General features: G+C 41.9%; 1 protein-coding gene across 1 annotated transcript in view; it reads right to left on the minus strand.

Moving 5' to 3' along the window:
• Window positions 1–11,938, minus strand: part of ipo11 (importin 11) — a 158,539-nt gene that overhangs the window by 79,397 nt on the left and 67,204 nt on the right. The window contains exons 17-21 of the mRNA XM_008284047.1: window positions 8,371–8,404; window positions 8,141–8,181; window positions 7,924–8,040; window positions 5,161–5,274; window positions 69–184 (exon numbers count right to left, since the gene is read on the minus strand). Coding sequence (XP_008282269.1) covers window positions 69–184; window positions 5,161–5,274; window positions 7,924–8,040; window positions 8,141–8,181; window positions 8,371–8,404 — 422 coding nt within the window. The remainder of the gene's footprint in view (window positions 1–68; window positions 185–5,160; window positions 5,275–7,923; window positions 8,041–8,140; window positions 8,182–8,370; window positions 8,405–11,938) is intronic.

Here is an 11,938-nt window from a genome sequence, read left to right on the forward strand (position 1 = left end):
GAGCGCTGTAGACATATGTGTGTGTACGGGATAAAATGAGAAGTGCTTCACTGCATGTGCGTCCATACCAAAGCTCGAGTCCGTCCTCTAGCAAATACACATGTGGCGGCTGGGAAACATCGGTGCTCAGCTGGATGACGGGAAGAAGGAACGGGTACAGGTTCTTACTCTCGGCCCCGAGGCCCTGTGAGAACACAAAGATACAGGAAGTCAGTGCCAACAAATAAAAACCTGACGGGGAGCTTAACTTCCACTTGATGACTGTTCCTTGCAGATCACCTGAGCATGGATGGATGTATAAAGAATTTCAACATACTACTACTACTACTGCTCTGACTCGCCCTTTCCCACCAACTGTCACCATGCCTGCACTGCCGGTGAGAGCGCGTACCTTGTTCTTAGAATAGAAGGAGAACACATGAGGGGTCCTGTCTCCTGCAAGGCATGTGCAACTGTTCCCATTTTCAGTGACAGGAAGGTGACAGATATGGCGGCTTTTTGTACTTGAAGGGATTTTGCTTGGCTGCAAAATACTTGCCTTGAGGTAGAACAGTTGTTAGGCTTTTTTTTATGTTCCTTTTATGGCCCCTTTTAAAAAAAAAAAAAAAAGTGTGAAAAAAAAAAAAAAAAAAAGTGTGGGCCCATTAAGTTGGAAGGTTTGAAAAAACACTCAGGTACAACTGCAGGAACTAAGATACGGTGTTTTTAATGATCACTGAGATTTTAATTGACGTATCGCTTTGCTACACATGCACTAGACATAAGTTTGTCACTATACAGTGAGATGGAGAGGCAGGATGAGCAGCTGAGCATCATCCTGACCTCTACAGTACAGCGTGGCTTTTAAATAGAGGACAAAGAGTAAGTACCTCAACAGTAGACTCACAGCTGGAATAAAATCCGTCTATTAACCGTTGTGACACCTTAATACAACCTCAGCTCTAACTCATTATTATGGTTTTTTTGAATAACATCTAACCTAACCGGTATTCTGTGTGATGAATGCACAGTGTGGGTTTTACATTTTACTGTGACTTAATAACAGTCTGGAGTTGGTGTGAGAATTTCAAAGGGAACTACAGTTAATATCTGTGGCTGGATTCTGCTTCCCTGTTTAAAACCTCAACGTATAGAAGTGTAACAGCTGCACATCTTTTTACTTTAAGTTAAAAAATGTAATTATATATTATTGTATTGATCATATTTCTGCTATTATGAACATAGTGATGATATAAATTTGTAATGCAGTAATGGTAAATGGTTTGCACTTATATGGTGGTTTTCTACCTTAGCGGCACTCAAAGCGCTTTACAATGTGTTTCTCATTCACCCATTCACACACCAATGGCGACAGAGCTGCCATGCAAGGTGCTGCCTGCCATCGGGAGCAGCTTTGGGTTCAGTGTCTCGCCCACTTCGACTGTGGAGGGGCGGAGGATGGAACCACCAACCTTACCATCAGAGGACAACCGCTCTACTACCTGAGCATACATTTTAAACTTCTTAGCTGGACGGTTCACACTGAATAAAAGCTTGCAGAACAGAGAAGGACATAACTTTCTTTAATCCATTTTAAAACCTAAAATGCTGCCTTACATCTAAATTCAACAGCAATGTTAAAACATGATGATATATCTTTTCATGGCTGTAGATTCTGAGACGGGCTGGTGCAATAAAAGTTCTGATAAAAGGTGCCTTCTGGGTTAAACTACACTGAGCTGCTTTCTGTAGAACAAACAAATGCTTCCTAATTAAAACACTGCTATGCAGCATTAGTTCAGTCACTGATTTATTCATATTCTAGTTGAACTGTTTGTTTTGTAATGAACTGAAAGAAAATATTTTTCAGCTGCGGATTTTATTGCACAATGACCTCAATCAACCATAACAATTGAATTGAGGTGGGAAAAAAAAAGGCATCCAAGTTCAGAGTATAATTCATTAAAAGGAAAGGATAACCTACCCTGAAGCAAAACAGCCAACGCAGGCGACACAAGTAAACACACACCAAAAACCTGACTGCACACACACACACACACACACACACACGCATTTGTATCCACAAACATTCTGTCACGCGCATGAACTCAAGTACTTAAAGTTTCCACTTTTAGCAATAACAACTATGTTTAGTCTAGGTTATGAATTATGCCCTCTGCAATACGCTTTCCCCTTGAAACATCACTTCCATCTTCTTCACACATCCCCTCAAGCTCCTGTCTGTCGATGAAAACTTAACCACGGTCTGACACCGTGCCTTTTCAAAGCACCCCATCACTTTGAGTTTTGCTCAGCCACTTTGTATATTCACAGAAAACACTCACAAGAAAATGTGGGAAAGGGTAAAGAGATGAGAGTGTTTGTTATGTGCGTGTTTTTGCTCCTGTTGTGAGGACATAATCTGTTTACAGGATCTCGGTTCCAGGAGGTGGACCACAAAAAAAACATAACATGAACTATTAAATTAAAAGTGGAAGACTGGCCTTAAGGTTGCAGTAAGATTTAGATTAGGTTAGGGTAAGGGTTTAATCTGGCAATTAGTAGCTGTGGTCAGGGTTAAGATAGTAATGATGGAAAAATCACTGTGTGCACGTGTGTGTGTGTTGTAGTGGTGGGAGAATTCATGTGTGAAGATCTAAGTAAGTTTTTCAGAACTGTCAACACTGTTTTACTGGTGGCATGACATTAATTTGGTCTAAATATGCTCCCCCCTGCATCTGTGTGGGTGTAAAAGAGATAGAGAGCTTTGCTCAATCCCCAGTTGGCACAACCCTGTCTCTCCATCACAAGCAACAAGTTTCTTGCAGGCGAAATCCAACCCACTCTGAAAAACAAGCAAGTCAATATGCCAGCTTTTATGAGTTTAAAAATTGGTTTAACGCCACCGGATGAATAACGCCTTTCCCAGATGGACTAAAGTCAAATAGTCCAAATATTAAACATTTGGCAGGCTCTCGTCTCCACCAGTCTGTTCCAGAGAGCTGCAATTGTCCTTTGTATTATGCATAGATGATATTTGCAAGACTGCCCAATTTCTCTATGCCTATTGCTGTGCTGAGTGGGGAGACTGCTTTGTAGTCCACTGCAGGCACAGTTTAGGAACAGTCAACTATTTTGACTCAAGAACTAACTCTTCTTTAAAAAGAAAAAAAAAATAAATCTCCGTTATATTGTACAATGCCCTGAAGAACAACTTCTATTCTTGCATATTTGGTCCACCTAAATGTTTCAGATCATCAAATTAATTTAAATATAAAGACAAAGATCATCCAAGAAAACACAAAATACAGTTTTTAAATTGGAGAAATTCTGTCCTATATGAAAAGCAACTGCCCCCTTAGCTACCAATCTACCACATGACCAAACTCATTTGGCAGTTGGGTTCAGTTTCAGCAGCCACACCCACATATAATTAATGCCACGCTTGTTGAATCTAAACATCACTTAAACAGAACCTGTCTGGCATTGTGAAGCATGCTAAAAGATCTCAAGAAGCAGCACATGATGCCACGTTCTAAAGAGGTTCAATAACAGATGTGAAACAAAGTCGCTGACATTTATGAGTGTGGAAAGGGTTACAAAGCCATTGTTATGGCTCTGGGACAAAGCAGAGAATCGTTATCCACAAATGGAGAAAACATGGAACAATAATGATCCGCCCATCAGTTCGTGACCTAAAGATCAGGCGGGTTATGCAGTATGACAATGACCCAACGTACACATGGAGGTCCACTTCTGAATGGCTCCAAAAGAACAAAATTAGGGTTTTGGAGTGACTGAGTCAAAGTCTGGACTTCCATCCATCCATTATCTATACACCACTTCATCCTCACTAGGGTCCCGCGGGGGCTGGAGTCTATCCCAGCTGACTCAGGGTGAAGGCAGGTTCACCTGGACAGGTCACCAGTCTATCACAGGGCTACACTTAGAGACAGACAACCAAGCACACTCACATTCACACCTACGGACAATTTAGAATCACCAATTAACCTCAACATGTTTTTGGACTGGGTGGGAGGAAGCTGGAGAACCCGGAGAGAACCCACGCTGCACGGGGAGAACATGCAAACTCCACGCAGAAAGATCCTGGGTGTCCTCACCGGGATGTGAACCGGCAACCTTCTTGCTCTGAGGCAACTGTGCTAACCACTTAGCAGCTGTGGACTTCAATCCAATTGAGATATTGTGGCAAGATGTAAAAGAGCAGTTCAACGATTGAAAACCATCTAATGTGGTAAGTTATTTGGTTTGAGTGGGAATAACTTTATCACAGGGATGATTTAGGTTTTCAATAAATCTTCAATAAATTATTTAAAAACTGCATTTTATGTTTTGAAGGCTATCACTGTCGAATATCATAAAAAAAATTAGTTTGATGATGTGGAATGTCTAAGTGTGAGACTCAGAAGACATCAGGAAGGGGGCAAAATGTTTTTTTTTTGTTTTTTTCACAGCCCTGTATATATTAAAACCTAATTAGTATGTGGCAACAGTGTTGGATAATCCAAGACCCTTCAGCTGTACACCCTCAGTGTCACATTCAGTTTGGCAGATGTGTACTTATGTTGCTCTCTCAAAGGCACCATGTCTTATCACTGAGCACTTCATCTCCAACTGTGAAGTCATGCAGCTGCAACCACATGGGAGTTTGAACTTTATTGAAGGCTGAGAGAGGCTGCTTCAATCCTTTGGGAGTTAGAGATTCTGTCCAAGGCTATTTCTTCTGAGCTTAAGTGTGTGCTATTGGGCCAAGATATTGAAAATGTAATACTGTACAAATCACCCGACAAACACATGATGACACTTTGCACTGCTAAAAACATACATGACATATTTTTTGTTTTTTAAAGTGTGTTGTTGAAGTCATATCATCGTGTGAGCAAGTGAATCTGAGAACAAAATGCCTTTTTCAGCAAAGTCATCGATTCCTACTGGTGACGGCAAAGTAAAAAAATAAAACCGTGTCTCCTCAGCAGGCATTTTCAAACTCAATTTTCTCGCCTCAGCAACAAGTATCCAGAAAAATAATACCACACTTAATGCCAGTTCCACTAAACAGCACCAACTATCACTCTGGGAATTCTGCTCAACTGAAACGGATGCTTCTGGTCACAAACGCTGTGTGTATGCAAAAAACACACCAACATAGATGCACCGTACCTGAACCAGGTGGATCAGCGTCGTGAGTATGGCACATCGGAGCATGTTGTGTTCTTCAGATTGCTTCCAGAGCAGGGGCAGGTACTGAACCAGGCAGCCAACGTACGGCCGGATCTGAAGGAGGAGAACATTAATTGGCACAAATTACAACCTGGAGGTTCCACGATATTTAATCCGTTTAAGCGATATCCAATTTGTGACGATCACTGATTTACTGCTGTCTCAGCAAAGCAGTATGCATATTTATAACATGCCTAAACACACTTCGAGACCACTCGAGCAACCGCTTATTTGGCCTTGAAAGCGTATTACCATTATGTATGCAGCATAAAACAAAAACAAGCAGCGATGCAATTAGTGTAACGCTTCCCCTCAAAGCTTTGTGAATTTGTCTTTTTTACCAGCAAAGGCAGGCCCCGTTCCCTCCATCCCTCCTTTGCCTCCATCAGGTCAAATCAAAACATGCTTCAGTGCAATAGGTGAGGAAATAAAACGCTGGACAGCTCGCTGAAAATACACCATATATATTTTCTTCTTGGTTTGACAGGGGAAATTAGATCTCTAATCCGAGAGATTTAATTATCTCTGGGAACCTATGTAATTGGTTTTCAGTCATCCAGGTCGTAGTAATCATTGGTGCTTAAATAGAAGGCAACTGAACTTCTTGATGGTTCTTCAGTACATTTCACCTCTCATCCATCAGCTTTCTCACTTTAAATGACCGGTGACAGGTTCCAGTTATATTTTTAAGGCCGTCTGTGGGTCATTGTAGTTCGTTGTCGTCAGTGCTTCTGTAACTTGTCTTCTTTACAGGTAGGGTTGCTAGCCCTACACAAACCTGTTTGACCCATAGGTGGCGATGTCATTTAGTCCAGACCTTCATCCCTGAACCTTCCTGGTATAGCTCTGGGGATCATCAGGCCACACAAGCCCATCCACCCCGATCAAGGCGACATCTTTGGATGATGTTTGTCTGAGGCGCATCTACAAAATTCGATGGCAGGCGAAGATCCGAAACAAGCAGGACAGGTACCAGTGGCTAAGCAGATACTGTGGAGGAAGTGGGGCTGGATCGGACACACCCTCAGGAAGCCAGCGTCCAGCACCGCACGCCAAGCCCGGACCTGGAATCCGCAGGGGAAGAGGAAGAGAGGCCGGCCTCGCAACAGCTGGAGGTGAGACACTGAGGCAACTACGCGAGAGCAACACTGACTAAAATGGCCAGAAAAGCCCAGAACAGAGTGCGATGGCGAGGGGTCGTCGATGGCCTATGTTCCATGGGGGCAATGGGCTAAAGAAGAAAGAAGTGGGTCATTGTTCACACACAACTCATATGAATCAAGGCAGGATTGGTGGTGAAACAGCCGGTGAAGGGTTTTCAAGACTGCTTTGTATGTAGCTGATAAGTGGTGCTTGACACCATATGAGAGGAGGAGTCATGATGACCATCTCTACACAGAGAACCTGTCATCAAGTTCTTCTGTTTTAAACATGAGAAATAACTGGGCAGTTAAGACACAAAGTGGATGCCATTAATCTCATTTCTGTGTGAAATTAGCAAACGTGATGGCACACTGGGTGATATAGGGGCAGTTACTATACAGGCAGCCAACTCCAAGCATGGCACTACTCCTGCATCACAGACTTCAAAAACCGTTCTGCCTTTTTCTAATGCTGACTTGTGCTAACCCTGCATATTCCCTGCAGTGGCTATGAGGCCACTGCGACTCCACACTGGGAGTTTTTGCTCGATTACACCTTTATAAGTGTGGGCTAGGAGCAGAGGGAACATGTTAAAAAAAAAGAGAGAGAGGGAGATATGACACACTGCTGTGAGGAGAGAGATATAAAATGAAAAAAGAAAAAAAAAAAAACAGACCCGCAAACCAGCCTAGGATGACATTTGTGAGACGGCATAAAAAGAAGCTAAATCTCATCATATCTGTCATCATGTTCATTTCAACTCATGGTTTCATTCCCTAGTTTTCTCAACTGCTGCCTCTTTTTGTGGGCTCAAAATCCCTCGTGAGAAGGGTTAGAATACTAATAGGACTTCCACTGACTCCAGACGTTTGGCCAGGGCCGGTGACTGGGGAAGACTTAACCAGAACGACAGTTCATAAGGATGAAAGCCATTTCTGTGACAGATTTGAGTCTAGGAATCATTTAAGGGAAGGTGCTTAAAGTAGATCAGAAAAGAACCTGGGGGGGTCAACTAGAAGGTCATTTTTATTTATTTTTTTTCTTGAGAGTTGGCAGTTAAATGGATTAGAACTACTTAATGGATGCTCAGAGAAAAATAAAATCCATACGGCCACAAAAGCACCGCAGTGGCAGGAGGGATACTGTATCTTCATGGTAAATGAGAGCAGACGTCGGAACAAGTGCTGCCCGAGGCCTTGTGATTTACAAAGATTCAAGAATTGGACAAAGCCATTTCACAAATGCCATCGTCTAAGAATGTGAAAAACAATTCCCGTCTACCTATCTGTGAGGACGGATGGTTGTTACACCTTGGTGGTCTGAGGGATAGTACAAGGTGACAAATGTTTTGCAACTTTGCTGTAATGTGTTAAACTGTTTCACAAGTCCCCGGGAGCATCTAAATCAATCACTGCACAGTTATTCTTCACAAAGCAGCAGCAGCAGGGTGTCTCCCTGGGTGTCCAACGCAAGAGCTCCACCAACTTCTCTGTTCATACTGTAGCTGATAATGGTACATAAATATACAGGAAGTGGAACAGTTGACCAAACATATCTCACCTGGATGTTTACTCTCTCGATGACACAGGAGATGACGTGGAGCACCTGCATCTTAGTGTCGCACTCCGTCACCTGCTGCAGCAGCTGGAAGAGCAGCCCGAAGATGGACTCAAGGTACTAAAGAGAGAGGCAGAGTGTAGCTGTTAGGATGTAGAAAAATCAACCTTCATTTCCTTGTTGGATATTTTGAAGTTCCTCGCTCAAAGTTTGTACTTACTGGGAGGAATTGTTCTGTCCGGAACTCAAAGTCATCAACAGGTGATGGAGAGTTAAAGAAGAACGGCTTAGGGCGTAGAAATGGACTCACAAGCAGTTCACTAACACTTTCTACATTCTTCATTTGCTCTGGCTAAGCTGCAGTGAGTCTCAGAAGATAAACAAGATCAATTCACTTGCTGCAAAAAGGTGTGCCCTATCTGAAAACTAGTTAAAGCACGGGAAGGATATTGAGTTTGAGGGTTGTTGCCGTCTCAATCCGCACCTATGAGGGGAAAAAAGAGAACATACAGTTAATTCTAAAGGGTAAAATTAAGCATCTATCAACGTACTCTGGATCATCAGCTAAAGGGAAAATATCCTAAGCCTGTGGTTTGAGCTTCTGGTACAAGTAAGCTAAGAAAAACAGAGAAAAAGAAAAGAAGCACAGAAATTGATAAACATGAACAGAAGATTGCCACAGCTGCAGGAAGGAATACAACCAAACACAAAGATCATAATTGCATTTTCCTTCAGTGACAGCCTCAAAAAGACCAACACAAACACCTAACTACGAAAAAAGCCTTTGAGAACAGAGTGCGAGTGTGCCTTCACCCAGCCAGCTAAATACAGGCTGTCTAATGTTATAAAAGGAAGCGGACCCTCAATTATTAGACATCCTTGCGGTGTAATCTGGCAGTGTCAGACTTATTAAGGTGAAAATGTCCACCGGGGAGAAAGTGATCAGATGGAGGAGAAGCCGCTGAAGAAGCTAAACGAGTTAGGAGAAAAGTGAAGGGCTGAGAACTCGGTTACAGCGAATTCTTTCACAACATATTTCAAGCGCAAAAGTCATGCGTCTCTAAGGGTGCATTAGCGGGTGAGTGTGTGTAATTTCTTGCCTGACTGTGCGAGCAGTGCTGCAGACAAACCTTATCATCTGCAATCCATCACAGTCTTTACGAACTGTGTAATGTGATTTTACTCCAAAAAGGTGCTTAAAAATATTTCACCTGTGACAGAAATGCAAATGGCGTTAATCAAAAGTGGAAGGTGTCTACCTCTGAATTATAAGCTTGCTCTGTTTGTCGCCAGAGCAGCTTATTTCCCCCCGACTTAATCAGTAACAATAAACACTAGATTTCTGTCTGATACAAAAGCATCTTCCGCCTTTTGTGTTTCATGTACACAATATAAATCATTGCATATTCATACAGCCACTGCAAAAGCAACTTTGCCTCTATCACATAGTTCAGGTCTTACTTCATGGAAAGGATACAGTGTGTTTGACGAATGGTGATGCACGATATTAACATTTCTGGCCGATACCGATATTAAGGTTTTCTGATATCACCGATAACCGATATTACCGACGTCGATATTCAACGAAAAATCAAAGACTGTATAAAAGCTACCGTGACGTCACCCATTGGTTTCTGCACTGAGAAAATGAAGCCAGGGTTTTGCTACTTCCTGGTTGACATCTTGGATTTTTGGAGCCAGTGACGCAAAAATCGTCGGAGGGGGGCGGAGTCATAGGAGCAGCGATTGGTCAGACGGATTGAGAGGCGGGCCCTCTCTGCCCGCCCACATTTACCGCCTTCTGTTCGCTTCGTCTGCATCGTCGCTGCCGACTGTCAATCAAGCCAGCCACGCCCCTTGCCCCGCAAAATGTTGACGATTTTTTTAAAATTCAGTATTGATTTATTTTCAGATTGGCCACCTGATCTCTGGATTTGACTATGAAAACTAATAAGAAAAAAATCCTGAGCTGTAGGAATGTGCTATTTCCTGATCTGTGATCACTTCTTTTCCAATTCAAGTCTATGGGAGCCAGGGCTTTATGGAGCCAGCAGCTAGCAGATGTAGTGATGTTGCAGGTTTTGACACTTCCGGGTTGGCTTCATTTTTTGGTTGGTTGCTACGTCCATCTTTTATATAGTCTATGCGAAAAATGAGTATAAGTAAGCACTGTGAGAACATGAAGATCATTCAAAAGAAGCCCATACCAAACTAGAACACAGACTTTTCTACTACGTAACAAAAGTAAAACATATTTAAACATATTTAACGTTCAAGTCCAGGACCATTTAAGTAAAAACATCTGTGAAATAGCAGCAATATCAAATGCAGAGACGAAGGCGCTAATGTGAGACAATCATCGCTTTTTTCACAATTTGTTCATCAGACCGTTACTGATATATCAGAAAAAAACACTAATATCGACCGAAACCAATGTGGTTGCCGATACATCGTGCATCGCCTTCATAGTACTACATCATTATTTTTTAATGAAATATGGAGCACCCCAGGGCTCCGATCTTGGATCTATATTTGTTGAAGTTTGTTTCTTTGTACTTTGACATGTGAATCGTGTGCTTTGCCTCTTGCGATGTTCTTCATATATGCTTACCGATTACAATGTTGTGATTCTGCTACTATGATCCTTTTCGGTAAACAACAGCATCTATCACTTGTCTGTCCATCCTGAATGATGGATCATTTGTCTGTTCTTCTTCCTGAGGTTTCTTCCATTTTTTTTCTCCTCACCCTGCTGAGGATGTGTTTTGGAGAGGTTTTTCTTTATTCAAATGCAGGGCTTTTACAATCTAAGGGCAGATTGTAATGCCACTTGAGGCAAATTTGTGATTTTGGACTATATGAATAAAAGCAGAAGTTAATTTAGTCGTTAGACCCTGTGACCCCAATACACTGGTCTTTTCCAAGACTTTAGAGACTGGCAGCCCTCTCAGCGGTATTCTGCTGCAAATCAATCTGAAAACTCATCGCAGACTGTTTATACTGTCCTGATTATAGCAATCAAGTGTTGAATAAAGCAGTTCTGGCCAAAACCATAGTTGCTTTATATGATGATTGTTGGACTTGGCAGTAAAAAACAACTTTTTGTTTATATTTACTGCCACCTAGATCGTATAGCATCATTTGTCACACAAATACTTATTTTCTTCATATGTTTAACACTATTTAATATGGTTAATCCTAGATTATTGTTGTCTTGCTGTTCATTATTTCATTTTCTCTTCATAAATCAGCAATATAACCATAGTCGTGGCTCAGTCCCCTAAAACACATCTTAACCAGTACATGGAGTCTCACTTTTCATGCTTTTCATACTTGTAATGCCAATCAGTTCACTTCAAAGGTAAATCTGTTTCTGAAAGTCACGTTTGCTGCACCGCGTTTATATTTTCGAGCGTCAAACCAGCAACAGGATCACACTTCACTAGCTGGTGCATTTTTCCAATTATGAGAGCGACTGATTTAAATAAACAGCATGCTTCAACAGAAACAACTTCCCCATCTTTACCTCCCCCCATACCAGCCACTGCTGCAGAGAATCACAACGGCACAGTTGATAACATTTATGCTTTCTATGACTAACTACGAACAGTTTGCTAACGAAGCACTTGAAACTAAACGCACTGAGGCTACCACGATACCATCAACAATAAACAAATAAATAAATTGTAAAGCAATGACACTGCAATAACCTTAATATAACATGGATGTGTCAAAGGAGTGCCTGTCATCAATATTTAACAACTGCAACAGGAGCATTGATTTTTCCTGCAGTGCTTCAATCACAGGATCTGGAGACAAAAATACAGCTTTTTCTTTAGAAGACAGTATAAGATTGAGCATCTTTATGACTTACAGATTCTTGGAGTACAAGGCGGGGCACAAAAAAAGATGTCAAACAGCCAACGCTGCAATCCTTTACACAGAGAGTTCAGGTCTAGCTTCACCAAGGCAGCAAGAAGCCATCACTCAAGCCACTGTCAAAGATTTAACAGTTGGA

Source organism: Stegastes partitus, unplaced genomic scaffold (assembly GCF_000690725.1).
Source record: "Stegastes partitus isolate 25-593 unplaced genomic scaffold, Stegastes_partitus-1.0.2 Scaffold341, whole genome shotgun sequence".
Taxonomy (NCBI): Eukaryota; Metazoa; Chordata; class Actinopteri; family Pomacentridae; genus Stegastes; species Stegastes partitus.